Raw genomic sequence first — 23,989 nt, forward strand, 5'->3', positions numbered from 1 at the left:
GACATCTGTCCGGGATGATGTAGACTGTTGTCCTGATATGAGGACACGGGACTGGACTTGATTATCTTTCGAGGGCCCTTCCAGTTCTAGTATTCTATGACTCTATGTTTCTATGTAGAGTGCAGGCATTACACAAGAAGCTACATGCTTCAATGAAAGGCTTTAGTTGGGGCAGGCAGCAGGAAAAGGTCCCAGTAACTCCCCACTCTAGAGCTATTTTCCTGCTGCCTGCCCCCATCCGAGCATTGAAGAAAGGCAAAGAAGGGATCCCACAGTCATGAGACAGTAGGATTCTGCACTGTTAAAAATTAGCAGCGTAGATGTGCAAAGTATGACAACTGCTCTGTAGAGATCTGTGTAAAGTACATACTTTGGGATTCAGGCGTATAGGATACTCCACTCACCTAAGATATGTCTCACCATTGACATGGTATTTGTACCTATGCAGTATCTGCACTCTACCTGCCAACCTATACGTAGATGTAACTTAAGATGAAGACTGATGGAGAGGGTTTGGTGCAGTGTTCACATAAGGCAGTCCAAGGTACGTAAGTGCAACTTGTTGCCTTACTCTGCAGGCTCACTTCATGTGACCAGCATAGCTGAAACTGGTAGAAATGTCTATTAGTGAGGTTATTTAATACTTTTAATTATAAGACTGTATTTTCAATTGCTTATAACTTAGTCAAACTGTAGCTATTTGGGCTGAAATTTCCCATTATGGGGAGCCTGCCTCAGGCTTAATTTCAGCCAAATCTGTTCAGCTATTTCCAAGAACAAGAGTAGAGAAACATAAGTTGTTTTTTCCATGTTAAAAACAAACATTACCATGTTTTAGAGCAGGAACCTGAAATTTGGCAGAGGACCTTTATGTCAAGGATCTGCTTTTTGCCATTCCTGTGAAAATTGACTCAAAGTTACTGAATTAGATCCTTTTGAAGAATCTCAGATCAATGGGCAGCCAATGTAGGCATGCATCCAGTGTCCAAACTGGGTATCAAATACATACAAATCACTACATAAGATAGAAGACTCTACCTTCACCCACCCCTACTCAAAGGCTTAATAAAGATAGAAAAAGGTGGGCTTTGCTGCATGCCAGAAAGGCTTTGCTCTGTCTCATTTCTCTGTGGACAGAAATGTTTGTATAATTAAAGGAGAATTATCAATGTTTAAAGGTATGGTCAAACTGAAAAGTTAATTATGTCATTTATAATAGTGGTTGTAATGATCTATAGAGGAAATGCTGTTTAATAATTTTTGCTGGATATTTTTTACATTCCTGTTCTGCAGTATAAGTAGTGAAGTACAATTCATGAAGAATAAATTACAGATGCATCCAGTGAAGGATGAATATTGAGAAGTTAAATGAATTTTCAAGCTGTTACCTGGTGGGGGGGGGGGGGGGAGAATGATGATAGAAATGCAATGGATTTGATACTGCTTAAATTATCTACTAACTATATCAGTCCATCTTAGCTCAAATATGTCTACATACATTTCTTTCCTTGGATTCCGTTTCAGATTAGGTTTAGGGGTTTTTTATAAACCGTGTGTCTATTGCAGATTGGCAAGCTATTGGGCCATGAACAGAGATAAAAACTCTAAAAATAATTTCTGTTGACACACATCATAGGTGGATCTTGTTACAGAAACCCTGGAAACTGTCAGGTTTGAAGAGAACATTTGTGCCAAAGTTCTTTGGGTTTTGCCTGTTTGTTCTATATTGTAGCTTGTCTGTCACCCTAATTTACTGTAGTCATGAAGAGGAGGAATATAATCTAATGGTGTGAATATGGCTATTAATTTATTTCTATTCTCTGCTCCTGTTGCACCAATTGCTCTGCGGTCTTAGGAAAGATGCTTAATTTAAAAGCTTCAAAATTTCTTTGTTTTTGGGTGGTCTACAGCATTCAGCTGTTACAGATCTCAACATTCCTCAAAATCAGGTGCATGGCTTCTCAAATTGATCACCCTCAATCCAAAAGCCCTTCTGAAAATTTTAACCTCAAATGCATATCTGGCTAGAACACTACCTTTCACATACTCATGACTTAAAAAACCAAACAATGGGTATTTAAGAACAATTTGCACCTTCGCTATCAGCTTCTTGCAGTATCAACACTCTAATTGACTTTCCCCCCTCCCTCCACATTCCCTATTTATTTTGGAACTGGACCTTTAATAACTCAATTGAAGAAGTGGGTTATGCCCACAAAAGCTCATGAGAACCATCTACATGTTGTGTTAGTCTTTAAGATGCTGCTAGACTATTTGTTTAAGTTTTGTCCTGTATCAGTTCCTCACCAATTTAACTCCTTGAAAATGGGTTGGTAATTCTTGCCTATTTCAAGAGGGTACTCTACAGATTACAATAACTGTAGAACTTTGATACTGGAAGGAATTAGAATAACGCAAAACAGTATTGGTAACAAGAACAATTTTTTTTCTGCTTTCTTTCTTGAAAACACTGACAGTAATTGCTGTAGCTATTAAAAGGGTCTGTGCCATACTAGACTCTGGGTATGTCTATACTACAGCGTTATTTCGAAATATCTTATTTCAAAATAGTTATTTCAGAATAGCTTATTTCGAAATAACACATCTACATACAAAACGCATTTCAAAATAGCATTTTGCTATTTCGAAATAGTGTGTCCACATTGAGGGGACTCTGAATCTCATTTAAGGCTGGACGGAACCAGTTCCAGCAAGGCACCAGGTCAGGACTTACTGTGTGGGGCTGCTGCCTGAGGCTATCTGAGTTCTGTGCTTAAAGGGACTCCTCCCACCCCCCGCCCCGGATAGTCAGTTTTCAGGTTTCCCTGCTTGCTTGTCTACCTCAATGAGGAACAGCAAAGCATTTTGTCTCTGCGTGCTCTGGTTGCCCTCACTCGGGACACCACAGCACTCTGCAGCATAGAGCCAGAGCTGCCCCATGACACTCTGGTGCTTCTCTTGCACGCATTGCTGCGAGCCTGGCTGCACTTTCTGCAGGCTGCCATCCGGGAGGTCCATCGGGGGGCTGTCAGTATCCAGGAGGCCCTGCAGGAGAGGTTCAACCTGAGAAGCACTAAGAGCCTCCCTGGTCTGCCACTGAGGGCTTGTGCCTCATTCCTCCTAACACCCTTCCGCTTACCCCTCCCTAACTCCCCTTCCTAATGTAAAATAATATACACATATTTTCATGAACACAAACTCTTTATTTAACAAAACTGGGGGGGGAGGGTATGAAACTCTCGTGAGAATGGGGAAAGGAGACTGGAGAGGGGAGAAAAGAGGGTGGGAATGGGGAGGGGGAAACCTGGGAGGAGGGAACTGGAAGGGGGAAGCTCAGGGTTGGGGCTCTCGCCGGACCAAATTGATTTTCATGCAGACCTGCTCCTGAGTTCGCATGTGGCCTTTGGTGGCCAGGCTGGCACCTATCTTGCCATAGACGGCCGAATTCCTCCATCTAGTGCGGAGATCATGGACGTTGGGGGCATTCCCCCCCAAACCTGAATAAGGTCCATGATCTCCACCCTGGATCAGGAAGGCGCCCGCCTTCTCGGGGCCCTGGCAGGCTCCTGGGAGCTGGCAGACTGCTCCTAGGGAACAATGGAGGGCTGGCTGCCAGTGGCTTGCTGGCTCATGTTTTGGGGCCACTGGGTCAGGGCAGTGGCTGCTGGCTCTGGGCTGGCAGGCTTGGACCTGGCACAGGAACTGTGACCAGACTCTACCCCTTTAAGGGCTTCAGGGAGGGGAGAAGGGAGAGAAGTGTTCTTGGTTGAGGCTGGAGTGGCCACCAGCGCACCCTGGGAAGGCTGGAGGCCTCCTATTTCGAAATAAGTGTCTACACAGCACTTATTTCGAAATAGCATTTTGAATTTGGCATTATTCCTCATAGAATGAGGTTTACCAAATTTGAAATAAGTGCTCCGCTATTTTGAATTTATTTCGAAATAGCGGTTTGGCTGTGTAGACGCTAGTAAAGTTATTTCAAAATAAAGGCTGTTATTTCGAAATAACTTTGCTATGTAGACATACCTTCTAACAGCATTTACTTCATCTTGTTTGTTGTATTGCTATTATGAAAGAATATAACTTGTATTCTCTGCATTCTCATTTGTCTTATTATCCCTTAGAGTAAATGTCATTTTTGTTTCTTCGTTCTTAATGGCATTTTTCACAACCCATCGAGTGTCCCTCCTTTAATGAAGATGGAGGGGATGTGGTTTATTACTTTTTAAATGAGGTAGTGAGTGTGCAGATATTATTAATTTCATTATCTGGTTCCAGAATTTTTTACAAAGGGATAAGTAGAATTGGCCAGCCTCTTCCTAATGCTTTTATTATAATTATTAATTATTATTATTATCAGGGCTCACCAAGCGGCAGTGAGCTCCACTCGCCAGCCGTGCGGATTCGCGCGGTTCTGCGTTCTGCGCTCTGCACATGCGCAGATCGCTCTACGCTGGCTCTTCCGGGTTGTAATCTACTCGCCACAGGCGAGTAGATTACATTATTTTTCAAGCCCTGATTATTATTATTATTATTCATAGAATTCTGGTAAACACTAAAGCAGGACCAACAAAGTACTTAGTACAGCAGAATATTATTTCAGCTACTCTGCCCATGCTAAATGGAGAAAGAATAAATCACTGTTTTCTCTCAAATTCTCTTTGATCCCAAGAAATTGTTAAATTGTATCTATTATGCTTGATTCTTTGTTTTCTATGGTGAAGTGTGGGTACTAGATGTGCAAATTTTGGAGCTCTTTCTGATGATAAAGTTGTTATCTGCATAGTTTTTGTGTGTAGTCTAACAAAAGAACAAGTTTTTCATATATTTAAATACAGCCTGAATATTTCTGTTGAAGTTGCAGAAATGAAAGCAACACAAGACATCTGTTTTGATCAGTAAGTCATCTCAGATTAAACGGAGTTGACCAAAACATTGCATTTTAAATAACGTTGGGTATAAATTATAGTCTAAAACAAATACACATGACCTAAGCTTAAATACAACTTTAACACTTGCCACAGTAAACGTAGTGGAATTTGGCAAATCTGATTCCGAGGGTCCGGCTACACTGTGGGTGTTTTTTTAGGTATGCAAATTATGTTCATATTTGCATATCTTCCATTTCTTTTTCCAGAAGAGAATTTTCTGATATTTGGCCCATGTACACAGGGCCAAATGTCGGGGAAAAAACCTCTTTTGGAAGCCCCCTTATTCCTCGTAAAACGAGGTGTACAGGGGGCTTCCTAAAGAGGAGGGAGTTCTGACATTTGACCCTGTGTAGACAGGCCAAATATCAGAAAATCCTTTTCCAGAAAAAGAATCGGAAGAAGATATGCAAGTGCAATTTGCATGCCTTCTTCAAAGAAAAAAAAACAGTGTAGCCATACCCCAAGTATTTATTTTTATGAACAGAAATAAGTGGATTTACGCTCATATTTAGGATTTCACCTTGAGTAGTGAAGGTCACTTTTTGTAATAGGAAAGGTTGATTTGGCCTGTTGTTAAAAGCAATGGAGCACCTAACTTGCATACATATATGCCTACCATATAAAATGCAGGTATTACGCAGGAATCAACTACGGGATTGTCAGCCGACGGTCAGGGCAGTGTGTGTGTGTATGTTTCCGAGAAAAGGTTTAACGTCCGTGCCTTTACTGCTAGGACCGGGGTCCCATCGCAGAGGGTGGCCAGCAGGCCAACAGACGCCCCGTTATATAGGAAGAACTTATTACATCTTAGATTTCAGCTGCTAGAATTTCATAATTCCTTCGCAGCGGGCAGCCTTGAGGAAAGACTGAAAGATGCCCCAGTGGGTCCTGTCACCTGGGAGTGACACAGATCCAAACGCCCAAGCTCTTCCTATAACTGTCCCTTTAGACCGGCTGAAGTTCTTTTAAATTGTGCTTGGTTCTGTTACAGCAACTGAAGGAGTCAGGTTAAAGCTTAAACAGTTACAGGTTTATTGAGGAAGCTTATAAATCATATGGTTGCAATGGCTATTGTTCTATTTCTTAACTATTAGCAAAATATAGGTCTTAAAAATGGTTACAAAGAAGATAAAGATAGAAAAATAGAAATAATGGTACCAAGTAACAGCTTACTCTTTCTATGTGTACACTTAAGACAGAGGACCACATCCAGGTACCATTTTTACCCCCTTCTGTGCCTCTCGACTCCAGCATGTCAGGCCAGGGCCGGTCCCTCAATTCCTAGGAAAGACGAAAATACGAGGTGGGCGTCCCCATAGAACCTCGGGAGGTCAAACACCTAACCCGACCAGCAGGTAGAGGGTAGAATGACACTCAAAGTGAGTGTGTGCTGGGCCCATTTTTATAATCATGGGGTCACGTATTTCTCTTTCTTATCTGTAATGCCAATTGATGCTGGTCTGTCTGCTGTGAGACCAGTTCTTACAAGGAAGTTGTGAACTTAATTTACACTTGTAAGAGAGAATTGAGATGATTAAATTGGAAGTACAGGACATTGTTTTCTCAGTGGGAAATTCCTCTTCCTGGGACTGTGTGTGTTCGAATCAACATAGGTGCCAGCCACAGCCTGGAGGCCAGCTTATTGACTTAACTGCTCTCTATCCACATATCTGTGTTTCAGCTTCTCAGGATCAGATGAGCCAGCATAGACTATGCTGATATTATTGCTCCTTCTCTGCCCTGTGCTTCAGAGAGGCAAATAAGATGGATAATATGGAGGCAGGCTGTCTGGCCACAGGGATATGAGAGCAGGTGGCTAAGTGGTGTTCTTCAAAGGTCCACAAACTTGAGACACAAAATTAGACACCACTCAGTGTATTGTGGACATGATCAAAATATCATTATATATGTTCTGCTGTATTCCAAGAGCTTGGCTTCTTCCCTGTTGTGTTCATATAAAGTCTTGAATATTCCTGGTCTCTAGGGTTAATTGTGTCATGACTGTAACAAAAAAGAAGTGGCATTATTCTTCTAAGCAATATTCACTGAGTTTCAGAGTTAACATCCTAAGGTGAGCTGAGATCAGATTACTTCTCAGGTTCACTTTTTGAAAATGGAAAGCTTAGATTCTGCATAGAAGATGGCATTTCAAGGATGGTGAATATAGCAGCAGGCCACATTACTTAAAACCTTAGTGCTAAGTTAATTTTCCAAACAGTTGGCCACCACTGTTCTTTCTCATCCTCTGCCAATTGTATAGCATTTTGTCTGTGAGGAGTTGTTTGGTTGTTGAGATGTGTTGGTGGCACAAGTGTCAGGATTGTGCTATATATCTCTGGGGAGAATGTATGAGTATTTCGCAACTAAGTTGAGACTCTGGGGATACATCTTCACTGCACACCTAGGGTATGTCTACACAGCAAAGTTATTTCAAAATAACTTTACTAGTGTCTACACAGCCAAACCACTGTTTCGAAATTAAATCGAAATAGCGGAGGGCTTATTTCAAAATTGGTAAACCTCATTCCACGAGGAATAGCACCAATTTCAAAATTTCTATTTCAAAATAAGCACTGTGTAGACGCTTATTTCGAAATAGGGAGCCTCTAGCCCTTCCCAGGGTGCCCTGGTGGGCATTCTGGGCACAACCAAGAAAACGCCTCTCCTCTCCCCTCCCCCCCCCCCCCCCAGAGCCCTTAAAGGAGTAGACTCTGGCCACAGTGCCTGTGCCAGCTCCATGCCTGCCAACCCAGAGCCAGTAGTTGTTGTGTCTGACCCAGTGGCCCCAGCATGATCCAGGCAGCCAGTGCCAGCCCTCCACCACTCCACAGGAGCAGTCTACCAGCTCCCAGGAGCCTGCCAGGGGCCGGAAAATGCGGGCGCCTTCCTGGTCCAGTGCAGAGATCAGGGACAGTTCAGGTTTGGGGGGATGCCTCCAATGTCCATGATCTCTGCACTAAACAGAGGAACGCAACCATCTACAGGCAGCTGGCTGTCAGCCTGGCCACCAAAGGCCACATGTGAACCCAGGAGCAGTTTCGCATGAAAATAAAGGAGCTGCGGCAAGCATATGCCAGGACCACAGGGGGCAGCTCCCAACCAGGGGGCAAATCCAGATCTCTGCCCCTATTTTGATGCCATGGACCGCATCCTGGGGAGTCAGGACGGTCTGTGCTCCCCAGGTGGTCATCGACCCTGGGGCAGAGCTTGCTGCCTCCTGCTGCTCCAGCCTCTGCTGCCTCCCCAGCTACCGCTCCTCCTCCCACTCCTCCCCATCCCACTTCTTCCTCCCCACCCTCCCCACACCCCCAGGGACACCGAGGCCCCTGCACTCATGGTGCTGGGAGACAGTTGGGCCAGTGAGACCCCCAACCCAGAGCTTCTCCTCCCCTTGCCTCCCCCTGCCAGCTCCCTCCTCCCAGGTTTCCCACTCCTCTCTCCCACCCTTCCTCCTCCCCTCTCCCACCTTCTTTTCCCAGTCTCACCTCAGTTTCATTCTCCCTCCCCCCCCCCCCCCCCAGTTTTGTTCAATAAAGAGGCTTTGTTGTAATGAACACATGTGTCTTTTAGTGTACAGCGGGAAAGGGGGTTAGGGAGGGATAGTGGAAGGACGTGAGGGAGGAATGAGGCATAAGCCCCCAGTGGGGCACGCCAGGGAGACTGTTACTGCCTGTAGAACGTGCTGCCAGGCTCGCAGCAACAAGTCCAGGAGAAGCACCAGAGTGCCTAGGGGCAGCTCCGTCTCCATGCTGCAGAGTGCTGTGGTGAGGGCAGCCAGAGCACGCAGAGAAAAAAATGCTTTGGTGTCCCTCAGTGAGATAGGCAAGCAAGCAGGGAAACCTTAGAACCGGCTATCCGGAGAGGTCCCTTTAAGTACAGGTCTCAGATACCTTGTGTGGCTACTGCCTGAGGCTAACTCCTGACCTGATGCCCTGCTGGAACTGGTTTCGGCTAGCCTTAAATGCGATTCAGAGTCCTCTCTATGTGGATGCGCTATTTCGAAATAGAAAAACGCTTTTTCGAAATGCATTTTGTGTGTAGACACGTTATTCTGAAATAAGCTATTTTGAAATAACTTTCAAAATAAGATATTTCGAAATAATGCTGTAGTGTAGACATACCCTTAATTCAAAATAAGCTATTCCGGAAGAAGTACTCCAAAATAGCTTATTTCGAAGTAGCACATCTACACTACAGGGGAGCCTCAAATTTAGTCTGAGGTAGTCTCCTTATGTGGATGTGCTACCTCAATTTAGAGACCCAGGAGGCACTGGGGAGTAATTAGTTTGAATGGCCCTGGGGAGGAGCTATTTCAAAATAGCAACAGTAGAGTGTCCACACTACTGTTATTCCGAAATAGCTATTTTGGAATAAGCGTTATTCCTTATAGAATAAGGTTTATAGAAGTCGGAATAAGCCTTTGAAATTATTTCAAAATAACAGAATTGCTGTGTAGACGCTTGCATTGTTATTTTGGAATAATGTCCGTTATTCCAAAATAAAGCCATTGTGTAGATGCACCCTGGGTATCCCTGTACTGTTACTAGGGAAGCACTGGAGGATCTTCTTCCTGGCTTCTAAAATGTGATGGGGACTTGTCCCTCTCCTGTCAGAAACAGGGCTCTATCCCTCTCAATTAATCTTTTGTACCCCATTAAATCAATAGAGGGAGAGTCCTTAAGATTCTCTTATTCCTTGATGTGAGAAGTATATTGCATTCCCTTGTGCACGGGCTCTCCCACACTCATCCCTCACACCCACATCAGGGATTCACCAGTTTACCCAATGTGTAAAGCCCATTGTGATAATTATCTCATGTTCGGTCTATTCCATCAGGGACTTTAATTGGAACACTGCCGAATCTGAAATTATGGAATAGCCAGACTGAGGAATGTTGAAGAAAATAGATCCCACAGTTTGGGAACCACTTTGTCTCCCCAGCTTGTAAATAAATCTTTTAGGGTAACTTTGCAGGCAGCCTGTTTGTCACGTGTTGAGTATAAAGGTTGCATTGCAGAATTAATCCACTATAGTTCTTTTGGCTATATATTAGTAAATTAAATCCCCTAATGTTATTAGGAGACAGATATCAAGTGTAATCAAAGTTACCAATTGTCTTCTGACATTAAATCATATAATGGAATTCTTTTTTTTTTTTAAGGAGTTCTCTGGAACTTGTCCTCATGTGATGCAGTAAAGATGACAATCATTCGAGATGCTTTATCAACACTAACTAACACTGTGATAGTTCCACATTCTGGATGGAATAATTCTTCCTTTGATGATGATCATAAAATTAAATTCCAGGCTTCCCAAGTTCTGCGCAATACTACAGGATGCCTGAGGTAAATCAGTATGTTCAAGATCTCTTAACATAGTTATACAACAAGGTATTCAAATTCTTTTTAAATTGAAATTTATTAAACAAAATAGTTGCTATATCCTTTTTCATTGTTTAGTTCTTCCCCCCATGCCAATTATTACAAAAGATCATACATACAAAAAAGGAGCTCAGAGGTACAGTTTTATGAATGTCTCTTTTCTGTTACTGCCGCTACTTGTTAAGGGAAAATGCAGGACAATGTAGCACTTTAAAGACTAACAAGATGGTTTATTAGATGATGAGCTTTCGTGGGCCAGACCCACTTCCTCAGATCAAATAGTGGAAGAAAGTAGTCACAACCATATATACCAAAGGATACAATTAAAAAAAATGAACAAATATGAAAAGGACAAATCACATTGCAGAACAGAAGGGGGATGCGGGGGGGGGGGGGAAGGGGGAGGAAGGAAGGTAAGTGTCTGTGAATTGCTGATATTAAAGGTAGGGAGAGTGGGATGTTTGTGAGTTAATGGTATTACAGGTGATAATTGGGGAAACTGTCTTGGTAATGGGTGAGAAAGTTCAAAGTCTTGTTAAGTCCTTGTTGGCAAGTGTCGAATTTTAACATGAATGACAGTTCAGAGGATTCCCTTTCAAGTGCAAATGTAAAAGGTCTTTGTAGCAGAATGCAGGTGGCTAAGTCATTTAGAGAGTGTCCTTTCTGGTTAAAGTGGCAAGAAACTGTTTTCTCTTTGTGATCTTGTCTGATATCTGTTTTGTGGGCATTAATCCTTTGGCGAAGTGTCTGAGATGTTTGTCCAATGTACATAGCAGACGGACACTTTCGGCACATGATAGCATAGATTATATTTCTGGATGCGCAGGAATATGTGTTCTTGATCTTATAACTCACTTGGTTAGGTCCAATAATGGTATCAGCAGAATGAATATGTGGACAAAGCTGGCAACGGGGTTTGTTGCAAGGGAAGGTACCAGGGTTGGTATTAGTGTGGTATGTCCTGTGGTGGTTGGTAAGAATCATCTTGAGGTTAGGTGGTTGTCTATAGGAGACTATGGGTCTGTCTCCCAGAGCCTCTTTGAGTATGGTATCCTGTTCCAATATAGGCTGTAGTTTATTGATAATGTGTTGGACAGGTTTAAGTTGGGGGTTGTAGGTGATGACAAGTGGTGTTCTATTGTTGGTTTTCTTGGGTCTGTCTTGAAGTAGATGGTTTCTAGGTATTCGTCTAGATCAAGAACACATATTCCTGCGCATCCAGAAATATAATCTATGCTATCATGTGCCGAAAGTGTCCGTCTGCTATGTACATTGGACAAACATCTCAGACACTTCATCATCTAATAAACCATCTTGTTAGTCTTTAAAGTGCTACATTGTCCTGCATTTTGCTTCAACTACCCCAGACTAACACGGCTACATTTCTATCACTTGTTAAGGGATAACCTTCTACTGTTTTTGTGCTCATAAGTAATCTTCTCCATATGAATTAGCCACCACTGTCTTGATTCTGAAGGTACTATCAATTAAACTTATTCATTCAAACCATGAATTAACTTGAATAAAGCTATCACCACAAAAATCATGTGATACTATTCATATTAGCAGGGCTCGACGATCGTGGTGAAAGCCACTCACCAGCCCTGCACCGCCAGTGAATGGGGTGACTGGCTGAAATCTACTCGCCATAGGCAAGTAGATAAGTATATTTGTTGAGCCCTGAATATTAGTACAGGTTGGCCCTCCGTGGTTCAGCACCCTCGGGGCCTTACTAGTCCCAGATGAGGAATTTTTCTGGACCGGGGTGGTCATTTCTTGCCCTCCTACTGCTAGCTCCCCTTCTGCCCTCCCCCTGCCCCCCGCGCAGGCTTCCTGGCTCCCCCTGAAGCCAGGCTGAGGCACACACTAGCTCCTGGACACCCCCACCCCCTGCAGCCCAACTTAGCTGTGTCCTCCCTCTCTCCCCCCATATAGTGCTGGGCTCCTCTCCCACCCCTTCCCCCTGCAGCACCGTGGGATTCTTTGATCCTGGAACGGACCAAAGAGTCCAGAAATCAGACCAGAGAATTCCGCTTTATAAAGGTGCAACCTGTAATAAGGTTTTATCAAATCTAAAAGGAGTTATGAAAGATGAAAAATAATTTGAATTCTGAAAGCAAATGCAGCTTCTTAGAAGCATTTATTTTTAATTAAAAAAGTAAGCAGGAAAATTATTAGTGCTTAGTTAGATTGTTTGCTGTCAGTAATGTTTAAATACAGTACTCAATGTGCAAACATTAAATGGATGCTAGCAAGTTAAAGATTGTTCTATTGAATGAACTTTTTTACCTGCTGTTACAAATATCTGAGATCCCTATCAATGAAAGCAATTAAAGACAAATATGTTTTTTCAATTTTTTTATCTATTTACTTGTAGCATTTTACAATACTTTACGTCTAGTTAGTTTCACTGTTTCTTGTTTAAAGATTGTGGGTGTTTCAAACAGCAACAAAAAGGCTTAAGAAAGGACATTTTTAAAAATAGGAAACTCTAAATTCATCAAAAATGACAGAGAATTCAGGGTCCATGTATAATACCCAAGACTACTTTGATCTTTTCTAAACATATTTTAACTGGTTAGATTCCAAATTAACTGTTTCTTCATCCTACATATTTGGTATTCAGTGCTCAGATAGAAGGAGGATTTCAATTAGCGGGGCCAACGGTCTCCACTGACCCTGGGGCAGTTGGTGGGGACACTCTGGGTACGTCTAGACTACATGCCTCTGTCGCCAGAGGCATGTAGATTAGGCTACCAGACATAGTAAAATGAAGCATTTAAATTTACATGGCTGCCACGCTGAACCGACAAACAGCTGATCAGCTGTTTGTCGGCTCAGCGCGATAGTCTGGACGCGTGGGTGTCGACATCAAAGGTATTTGTCGACCACCCAGGTAAGCCTCCTGGGATGAGGTTTACCTGGGTGGTCGACAAATACCTTTGATGTTGACACCCGCGCGTCCAGACTATCACGCTGAGCCGACAAACAGCTGATCAGCTGTTTGTCGGCTCAGCGCGGCAACCATGTAAATTTAAATGAAGCGGCGATTATTTAAATCGATGCTTCATTTTACTATGTCTGGTAGCCTAATCTACATGCCTCTGGCGACAGAGGCATGTAGTCTAGACATACCCTCTGGGTGGGGCCGAAGGCTTAGCCTTAGCGCTGCCCAGACCATGGTGCATGCTCCCCCAGCTCTCAGAACCACACAGCATGGCACTCTGGCACTCTGCATGACACTCCCTTCCTCAGCCCTCATAACAGCACAGCAGCAATTCAAAGGAGCCCAGGACTCCAGCTGCTGCACTACCAGCAACAATAGCCAGGAGTTCCTCGTCCCTTTGAATATCCAGGCCCCTGGGAAATTGCCTCCTTTAGCATTCATTTGGTGACGTCCTTTTCACACTTTGGAATATTGCTAAACTATTCTTGCCAATTACTACTTAATTCTTGACTCATAAAGAGACTTTCTAAAGAACAATTTCTTGTGTGTGTTTTGAAACACATCAGATTGAGCCAAATGGCACGTAAGCTTGTAATTTCCCATGGTAGATGATCAACCAGTTCTATAAAAAAAGACTTTTCTTCTGCAATTGTTTTCATTAGAACATTATGGTAGGTATGTATGGTTAAAAGCCATACATAAATGTACAGTATATTGATTGACATTCTTATTGCATATTAATATTTTAGGAATTTAAGCTCCGCGGGAGAAGAGGCAAGGAAGCAGATGAGGTCTTGTGAAGGACTGGTCGATTCTTTGCTATATGTGATCCACACATGTGTGAACACATCAGATTATGACAGCAAGGTGTGTACTTACGTTAACTAAGCAATTTCTAAGTATCAGACTGCTTGTCTGATGTGGTAATTTTGTTTTGTATCGTGAAAGTTAGCTACAAAACTTCTGAGCTCTACTTATTTTTACAAACCTTTTCCCCACGCTATTTATTTAGGATCAAAATCAAATTCTGCCGAGGAACACAAATATATTATGTGTTTTTAATTCTGACATTGATGAAGCACCTGCTCTTTGGGAAAGGGATAATAATTAGCACTTATCATGCTTTTCATCTTCAAAATTCCTTTTTAATAAATGCTTAATTAATCCTCATATAATCCCTGTGCAAGAGGCCCCTATTGTCCACAGTTTATAGTTGGGGAAATAAGAAAACAATTCTAATTTAGTCAAGGCCACAGAGTGTGCCCTTGAGAGATTGATTATTAGTATTTGGGAGTTCTTGTTCCTCAGCCCTGTGCTCCAAAAGTATTTTCACCTTGTGAAAGAATTAATTAAAAGATATCTCCATACTTTGGGTTCCAGACAGTGGAGAACTGTGTGTGCACACTGAGAAACTTGTCCTATCGCCTAGAACTGGAGGTACCTCAGGCACGGCTGCTAGGTATAAATGAATTGGATGACTTGTTAGGGAAAGAATCACCCAGCAAAGATTCAGAGCCAAGCTGCTGGGGGAAAAAAAAAAAGAAGAAAAAACGGACTTCACAAGAGGATCAGGTTTGCATTTTTCTTCTATTATAAAATGTTAAGTATTGTTTTCCCAATAGTAAAAAATACTCTGTCTGGGAGAAAACTGACAATAACCAATAATATGGTGACTGTAACCAATATTTTAAATTATGATATAAATATTTTGATTTGAATTTTGCTTAAGTCAATATTAGTTACAACTAATGTGTATTTATTTCTCAGTGGGATGGAGTTGGACCTATACCAGGATTTTCAAAGTCTCCTAAAGGTGTGGAAATGCTGTGGCACCCTTCGGTAGTAAAACCATATCTAACACTTCTAGCAGAAAGCTCCAACCCAGCTACTTTAGAGGGCTCTGCAGGATCTCTCCAGAATCTTTCTGCAGGGAACTGGAAGGTATCATATTAAACCCATCCCATAATCCTGTGTCAAATGAATTCCACCTCTAACTAATTCTTCTCTTTTAATAGCATCATGACACTTAAACAGGGTAAAATATGCCATTTTCTAAAGTGGCGGTTCTGTAATTCTTCTGCCAGGCCAGTCTGAACTGAGAGTCAAACTTTCCAAATTTAACAATGTCTTTGTGATGTGGACACACATTCCTTGGAATTAAGATTAATTTAGAAAGATTGCTTTTGTCCAGTTTATTTAATCTAATTATTTTCATATCCTAGTTGTCCTTGGTATTCTCTGATCTAGAGAAACAACAAAATACAGTTCAATATTTGCATTTTTGTAGTCATCTTTGTTAAACATGTTAAAAAATTATCTAATAATCACAATTGTTTTATGAAATGGAAAAGCAAATACTATTCTCATTTTACAAAAGTATAATCTGAGGAAGAGAGGTGAAACAATTTGTCAAAAATCACTTATGGTGTTAGTGTCAGATCTGAGAATGGCATTCAGGAGCTCAAAACTGCTGAGCATTGGCTTACATCTCCAACTGTACTATATCCATTATTTCATTAAGAGTATCAGTAGTTGTCATACAACATGTCACAATATAAAGTTCTTTTGGCTTTAAGGGAAAAATAAATTTACCAGTAAAAGAGGTGATGGGAAAACATTGGTAAATATTAAATACTGATGAGAGAGAGAAAATTGTATACCCTTCTCTTGGTTTCAACTCTCTTAGGGTGCATCTACCCTGCACCATAGCTCAAAATAAATTACGCAATTTGAGCTACACGTAAAGTCTACACAGCACCAAATTTCGAAATAACCCGCTATTTCGAAACATCCCTTACTCCTCATGGAATGAGGTTAATTGGGATGTCAGAATAGGAAGCCCGTTACATTTCGAAATAACGTGTTTGCTGTGAAGATGCAGGATAGTTATTTCAGGATACTCTGGTATCTTGAAATAGTGTTGCAGTGTAGACGTAGCCTTACAGTCTTCTCCATTCTACTCCTATTCACTTTCACAGTGAGAGGCAATGAAGAACTAGCAGCAGAAAATGGGTGGCGTATTCAGGTGAAATTAAAATTAATTATCACTATTTAGAAAAAATGAAAACTTGTATTTTTTCCCATTGAATACATGTGCCAAAAAAAAATTGAATACTGAATTGTCATGGAAATTACTGCCAAAAATGTGAAGACCTAAGCCAATTAAAAATGTACAAAATGATAGGTGCAAATATCACTAGTTCCCAAGTGTCAGAGGCATGGGTATTACATTACATGATGGTAGTTGATACCTAAAAATTACTTTTATGTTTTTGTCATAGAGATAAAAATATTAATTGCTTTCTTTACTATACAAAAACAGCTGACCAGATGTCATCTGGGATGTTCAGGCTTTTTACAACTTACTTTTTTAATCGGTCTTTTTTCTGAAAAATTATTCTCTCTCTGAGGGCACATCTACATGGCAACATTATGTCGAAATAACTAGTATTAGTTCAAAATAACTTAGTCCGCATTTACACAGCATGCAGTTATTTGAAATAATGTTGAAATACTGTCAAGCTGATGGACTTCTTACTCTGACTCCTGTAACTCTCATTGTACAAGGAATAAGGGAAGTCGGAGGAAGAGTGCTCTATTTCGAAATAAGTGTTGTGTTGATGCTCCCAGTAACACAACACTGAGAGTTGATGCTTCCAACTCCCAGTAAGTGTTGTGTTGATTAGCTTTCATCAGTAAGCTATTTTGAAATAAGCTACACAATTGATGTAGCTCAATTTGAATAGCTTATTTCAAGTTAAGCACTGCTGTGTATATGCACCCTAATAGATTTAATCTACTTTGTCAGCACAATTGTTCTGTCAATCCATATTTTTAAACATTGTTCTATAAGAACATTTTCAGTGGCACAGAGGGCAGACCTAACTCTCAATGTCAAGTAATGGGAACCTAGGCACCTACTTCCTGTGTCTGCCTTTGGCACATTCCAACTAAAACATATCTGAATTGTAGTATAGTAAAAGATAATATTGAAACTGTTTTAATATGGTAGATGAGTAATAGTAATTGAGTTTTGTGTTCTAGTTTGCAGCATATATTCGAGCAGCTGTCAGAAAAGAAAAAGGGCTTCCAATCCTTGTGGAACTTCTAAGAATGGATAATGATAGAGTTGTTTCTTCTGTGGCCACTGCCTTAAGGAATATGGCTTTAGATGTTCGCAATAAGGAGCTTATTGGTAAGTGTTTAACTATACTTAAGTATGCACAGATATCAGCACAAAGCAATTCCAAGAGGAAGATTCACCGTTTGAGCTAGTGTGAATTCTATTTGATATCACATCATTAGAGTGATACACATTTTAATTTTCTTGGCAGATATAGCTTTTTGGTTGTCTTATCTGTTTGTGTTTAGTTCAGGGTGATGTTTACTGGTTAACCAGTTACCTGTTCACAGACCCAAGTTGAGGTAAAGATTATTGAGAGAGATGTTAGTGAAGCAGCTTTGGCAGTATTAAGCCTTCAGATTCATAGATCCCTGATCAGTCTGGGAGACTATGCGTGTCCAGGTGTGAGGAGGTGTCACACCTGGCTTGCTTTGGGCCTGAAGGGGTTTTCCTGGCTCACCTGGCTGAGGAGGCCCCGCCTGGTGAACAAATAGAGTTTGTGTTCGTTTTATTAGACCTATGCACAGTCTTTAATCAAATACAGTTGATCATATTATAAACCTGGTCACAAGACATTAACAGGCTCTTAAGTTTGGAGCCTTTTTAAGTGTTTTCACTACTCTCCACATTGGAACATGCAGCAGGTGATTATAAGCTATGTAAGATGTGTGTGTCTGAAACATCCAGATGATACCCAGCTGGAGTTCTCTAAGTGTAGGAGAGGCATACTATTTTTCCCTGGGGCTGCTCAACTCTGGAATGTGCCCCCCCTCCTCTGTCTACCAGAGCCTAGACTTGTTAAGCCTCCAAACATGCTGCAAAACTGATCTAGTTTTCTACAGAATTTTGGGAAGGGGATGGAATTACTGATTGGTATGGGTTAATTGTTTTGTGAGTGTTTGATTGTGATATGGGGCGGCAGCAATGGAAGGTACATCTATGCTTCACAAAAAGACCTGTGTCCTCAAGTCTTAGAGCTCAGGCTAACTGACTGAGGCTTGTGAGGCTTACCACATGAGGCTAAAAACAGCAGTATAGATGCACAAGGTTGGACTGGAGCTGGCGCTCTTGAGACCCACCCTTCTTGCTAGGTCTCAGAATTCAGGTTTGAGCCTGAATATCTACTCTCCTTTTTTTGGCCCCATGGCACAAGCTCAAATCAGTTGCCATGGACTCTGAAACTTGCTACCACGGGTCTTGTTTTGCAAAGTAGACAAAGCCCAATTAAAATGGATTCATTTTTTTCCCAATCCAAATAAACAAAATCAAAATAGCAATTAGAAGTAATGAAAGGATTACAAATTTTTGTTTCTTGGAATTTTGGAATAATACTTTTGCCACCTTGTTTTACTTTGTATTTCCTTAATTTTTCTGTGAAGAAATATCTATTTTAAAAAATGAAGTTAGGTTTGTTTTTGCTCTGAAAACTATATTTGTAAAAATTAATCAAGTTTCACTTTAAAATATGCTTGTTATACTTGGTACGTGTGTGTACCTAATGTTTTGCACATATGTACAAACAATATAATAATGAAAAGCTTCCAAAAAGTAGATAGACAAGATACACAGATGAAAGATCCAAGCACAGAAAGGGAAGTATCTAGTGGTAATCAGGTTATATATAGATTTTTTTTAAAAACAAAAAAACTTCAGAAAAAACCTTGTTTGTTTTTAAATGTGGGGATATAAAGATTCTAGCAAATATCAAGGTAGATTGAATTCCATACCCTAGCAAATATTACACCAAGCCCTGGTCTACACCTTATTTTGAAATAACAAATGGAGCATCCATGCTACCAAAACTATTATTTCAAAATAAGGGGCTAATTATTTCAAAATAGTAACTCCTGCTTTCCATGAGGAATAATGCCTTTTTCAAAATAGCACCAATGTGGATGCTCCACTGTTGCTATTTCAAAATAACTGCTCCCCAGAGTAACTCAAAGTAATTACTCCCCAGTGCTTCCTGGGGCTCCAAGTCGAGGTAGTGCATCCACATTAAGGGAGCCTGCCTCAGACTAATTTTGAGGTTTCCCTGTAGTGTGGAAACACTATGTCAAAGTTGTTGTTTTGTGAGTTATTTTGAAATAAGTTATTTCAAAATAATTTTCTAGTGTAGACATGCCCAAAAGTTCAACCACTTCACCTTCTGCTAAGCTCCGTCAAAGGCAGGTGAAGTCACAATATCAATATATCTTAGGTTGTTTTTTTAAAAACAGCATATCTTTTGTGGTTAAAGATCAGAATTTCTCCCAAGACTTATGCAAATACAAAGTTAATATCTTTATGTAAAATTTATCCCATTATCCATTATTCACCATTATATATAAATATATGTCTTCAATAAAAATACATTAATAGCCATTCAGTAATCAAAGCAAGCTAAACAAAAAAAAATTACTTTAGCTTTAGTTAATTTCCTTTTGTTTGCCAAGTGATTATTTCTGTTTGTCAGTTGGTAATTGAAATCTGAAAGAGCTTAGATCTAATCTTTTATGGGTGATGAATGAGTTTAACAGAATGTCTGGTAAAACCTTCAAAACAGCTGAAAGGCTGTTGCAAATCTCTCTGAAACATAGCCTCGCTATGAGGACCACTGCCCCATCCCAAATACCATTTCTTTATCGAGTGGTGTCCCTGTGGGTGGTCCACTCAAGCCTCGGTGCATACCTGCACCGGGGATCAGAGATTTTTGCGAGCAGTGTCCCTCGTGCCGCACCAGCGCACTCAGCAGCTCCCGCCCCCTGCGCCCCCCCCCCCCCCCAGCCTGCGGAATGTGTGCGTGGCGTGAGTCCCGTCAGTTCCTTTTCAACCGTCCCTGGCTGAAGACAGAGTTCAGAGCAGCACTCTTCTTCCTAACAGGAAAAACAGAAATCCTCTATTAGTTTCAGGTTTTTAATCATACTTTTACTGAGTTCGACCTTTTTTAACGTTTACTTCGCTTAAAAGGGGAAGGGGAGTGGCAGCCGTCGCAGCTTTTCTTCTCCACAATAATGCCGGATTCCTCCAGCTTCAAAAATGTGATGCATGCAGAGACTCAGTGCCTACCTCAGATGGCCATGCCTTATGTGTCAAATGCCTGGGGGAGTCTTATGTGGCACAGAAGTGCCCTCATTGCCTGACTATGACGGCAAGGGCCAGAAAAGACTGTGAAATGCAGCTCAAGACTGTTCACTGGAAAAAGTCTCTTCAATCACCAAGGCTATGTCTAGACTGCAGGCTTCTTTCGAAAGAGGCTCTTTCGAAAGCATCTTTCGAAAGAGCCTCTTTCGAAAGATCGCGTCTAGACTGCAGGTGGATCTTTCGAAAGAGCAATCCGCTTTTTCGAAAGAGAGCACCCAGCGAGTCTGGATGCTCTCTTTCAAGGAAGCCCTATTTACATTGAAGAACGCCTTCTTTCGAAAGAGGAACTTTTGAAAGAAGGCGTTCTTCCTCGTGAAACGAGGTTTACCGCCATCGAAAGAAAAGCCGCGTTCTTTCGAAATTATTTCGAAAGAACGCGGCTTGAGTCTGGACGCAGGGGAAGTTTTTTCGGGAAAAGGCTACTTTTCCCGAAAAAACCCCTGAGTCTGGACACGGCCCAAGGGACAAATCAGAGGTGGTGTGGGCACAGCAAAAGCCCTTGGGTAGGGCAGCTTCATCGCTCCGCAAAGGCTCTCAAGCTGCAAGTGATTCCCTGGCACGCTCCCTGTCCAAGCTGCCTAGAGCCTCTCGTTCCCCGGTGTCATCAGTCTCAGGTACCGTGGAGAAATGCAAGTCAGTCCCAGCCAGGAGAGCTGAGGCACAATTAAGACCGCTACATCAATTAGTGCCACTGAGGCAGCAGTTTCAGGTAAGCCACATATGCCTCCTCCATCAGTTCTGGTGAGCTTTCCCTCACAAAATGTGGCACCTACAAAATCTCCTCAGTCTGATTTAAGCGGAGTAACTGGCTCACCACGCTCCATGGAGCAGGGGCACGCTAACACTTCAGAGTGGCCCCCACTTGCTTACACTGCTATCCCCAAGATCTGACTATGGTAGCGGGCATAGAAGCAGGCTCTCATCAGGCCACTCCTCTCCTTCTCCATCACTATCTTCCTGGCATTCATACAGGGACTGCTCCCTTCAACAACATCCCATTTGACCCAGCCAACTGTGGATGTGCTCCCACCTCAGTGGAGCCACTAGGATACATGGTAAGGGTACCGAGAGAGGTCCTCCCATACCTACCATTCAAGGCACACAGCCTCTACATCCCAGCAACACTGCACCTCTAGGCGCTCACCCACAATCTTTGCATGCTCCTCACCTGCTCACCCGCCCTCAGTAATTTTTAAGCGGGTTTCAGTGAGCATGACAATTTACCTGAGTCAGATTCAGAGAGTTCTTCACATGAACCCAGGTCCAGGCAGGAGGAAGCAGTATTCCAGATCTCACCACCTCCTCTGGCAGACATTTTCAGGAATTTTTCAAACGGGTAGCACAATCACAAGACATTACATTACAAGAGGTGCAAGACAAACAATACAAATTACTCACCATATTACAACCCTCAGCTTCCTCAAAGACAACGTTACCCATTAACAAAGCTATCCTTGAACCTTCGGATGCTTTGTGGCAAAATCCAGCCTCTGTTCCTCCCACAAACCACAGAGAGGACAGAAAATATTTTGTCCCTGCGATGGCCATGGACTTTCTATTTACCCATTCACAGCCAAATTCACTGGTGGTGGACTCTGTGAAACACAATTTGAATCAACACCCCATGACAAAGAACACAAACAGCTAGACACCTCGGGCTGCAAAGTATACTCTTCAGCCACTTCAGTGCTGTATATCTAATTATACAGCACTGTTGACTAATTACGATTATGCCAAGTTACAAGACTTGCTACAGGACCTCCCTGAAAAGTGACCTCATCTCCAATCCATCAGTAAAGAGGGTTTGTCAATAGCTAAAACAGCTCTTCAGGCCACTATGGATGTCGCAGACACCGCAGCTAGAGCCAAAGCCATAGTAATGCGCAGGGCCTCGTGACTGCAGTCATCAGGGCTCCCAAAGGAATTACAAGCAAGGGTGGAGGATCTCCCCTTTGACTTGAAACAATTGTTTGCTAAAAATACAGATGAGATCCTATGCTCTATGAAGGACTCTCATATGTCACTATGCGCCTTGGGCATGTACACTCCTAATAAGAAGCGTAAATACACTCTTTACCAAAAGCTGAGGGATTATAATTACAACTATTATAGGCAGCAGCAGAGGCCCAAGCAATGCCCTAATAGGAGGAGGAATCAGCAAAACCAGTCCTCCACGAATCAGTCCACCTCTAACAAGCAGGACTAGGCAAGGACTCAGGCAGGACTAGGCAAGAGGTCAGAAGGGGACACCTTCACCATCCACTGGACATCTCCCCTACTTTATGCCTTTCCAACAATCCCACTTATCGCCAGAGTGATCAACAAGATCCAATCTGATCGGGCCACAGTAATGTTAATAGCCCCAGCCTGGCCGAGACAGCCCTGGTTCCCTTACCTACACTACTTGTCGATAGATCGACCGATCCCTGTCTCAGCGGTGCCGAATCTTCTCACACAGCACTACGGCAGTATATGTCACCTCAGTATCAAAACCATGAAACACACGGAATGGTTTATCCATGGGTCCAGAATGAAGAACTCACCTATCCAGACAGGGTTAAACAAGTTCTTATAAACAGTCAGCATCCCTCCACAAGAAGCATCTATGAAAACAAGTGGACACATTTTCAACAATGGTGCACGATGTGCAATTTGCATCCCACCACAGTCCCCATACCTACCTTACTCAACTACCTCATGGACCTTAGCGACAAATGCCTGTCCATCAGCTCCATCCAGGTCCACCAGGCAGTGATCACGGCCTTCCATGATCCGGTAGACGGCTTCTTTCTCTTCACACATCACATGGTGAAGCGTTTTCTCACAGGTTTACAGAAAATGCATCCAAACCTCCACCCCCGGGTGCCACCGTGGAACTTGAATTTGGTCCTTGACACTCTCACCAGGCCACCCTTTGAGCCATTAGCCACTATGTCACCAGAATACCTGTCTATGAAGATGTCATTCATAGTGACAATAACATCAGCAAGAAGGTTAGGAGAAATCACAGCCCTCATGGCAGACCCTCCTTTTACTATATTTACCAGGGATAAAGTCTACTCAGACCTCACCCAGAGGTTATATCCAACTTCCATGTAAATGAACCCGTTTACTTACCTGCCTATTTCCCTAAACCTCATGCTTCCCCCAAGGAGGCTATATTACATACGCTGGATGCAAGGAGGGCAATTGTGTTCTACTTTGATAGAACTAGAGAAATCAGACAGGCTCTTTGTTGCATGGTCAGGACCATGCACAGGAATAGCAGTTTCAGCACAGCGCCTATCCAAGTGGATTGCAGGGTGCATACGTACCATTTATGACCTTGCGGGCAGACAGCCACCGCAGCCCATTAGGGCTCATTCCACATGTGCAATAGTCACTACAACGGCCTTCCTGAACAATGTACCGTTGGCAGATATTTGTAGAGCAGCCACATGGTCCTCACACTATACTTTCGCACAGCACTATACCCAACACATCT

At 42.3% G+C, this 23,989-nt stretch overlaps 1 protein-coding gene across 9 annotated transcripts in view; it reads left to right on the forward strand.

The window, feature by feature from the left end:
* The window catches only part of PKP4 (plakophilin 4), a 243,491-nt gene that overhangs the window by 189,247 nt on the left and 30,255 nt on the right, over nucleotides 1–23,989 (forward strand). For all 9 annotated transcript variants that reach the window (XM_075933439.1, XM_075933435.1, XM_075933437.1 and 6 more), the window contains 5 exons: nucleotides 10,093–10,276; nucleotides 14,009–14,126; nucleotides 14,640–14,831; nucleotides 15,027–15,200; nucleotides 17,304–17,454. In XM_075933439.1, coding sequence (XP_075789554.1) covers nucleotides 10,093–10,276; nucleotides 14,009–14,126; nucleotides 14,640–14,831; nucleotides 15,027–15,200; nucleotides 17,304–17,454 — 819 coding nt within the window. The remainder of the gene's footprint in view (nucleotides 1–10,092; nucleotides 10,277–14,008; nucleotides 14,127–14,639; nucleotides 14,832–15,026; nucleotides 15,201–17,303; nucleotides 17,455–23,989) is intronic.

Source organism: Pelodiscus sinensis, chromosome 7 (genome assembly GCF_049634645.1).
Source record: "Pelodiscus sinensis isolate JC-2024 chromosome 7, ASM4963464v1, whole genome shotgun sequence".
Classification (NCBI taxonomy): Eukaryota; Metazoa; Chordata; order Testudines; family Trionychidae; genus Pelodiscus; species Pelodiscus sinensis.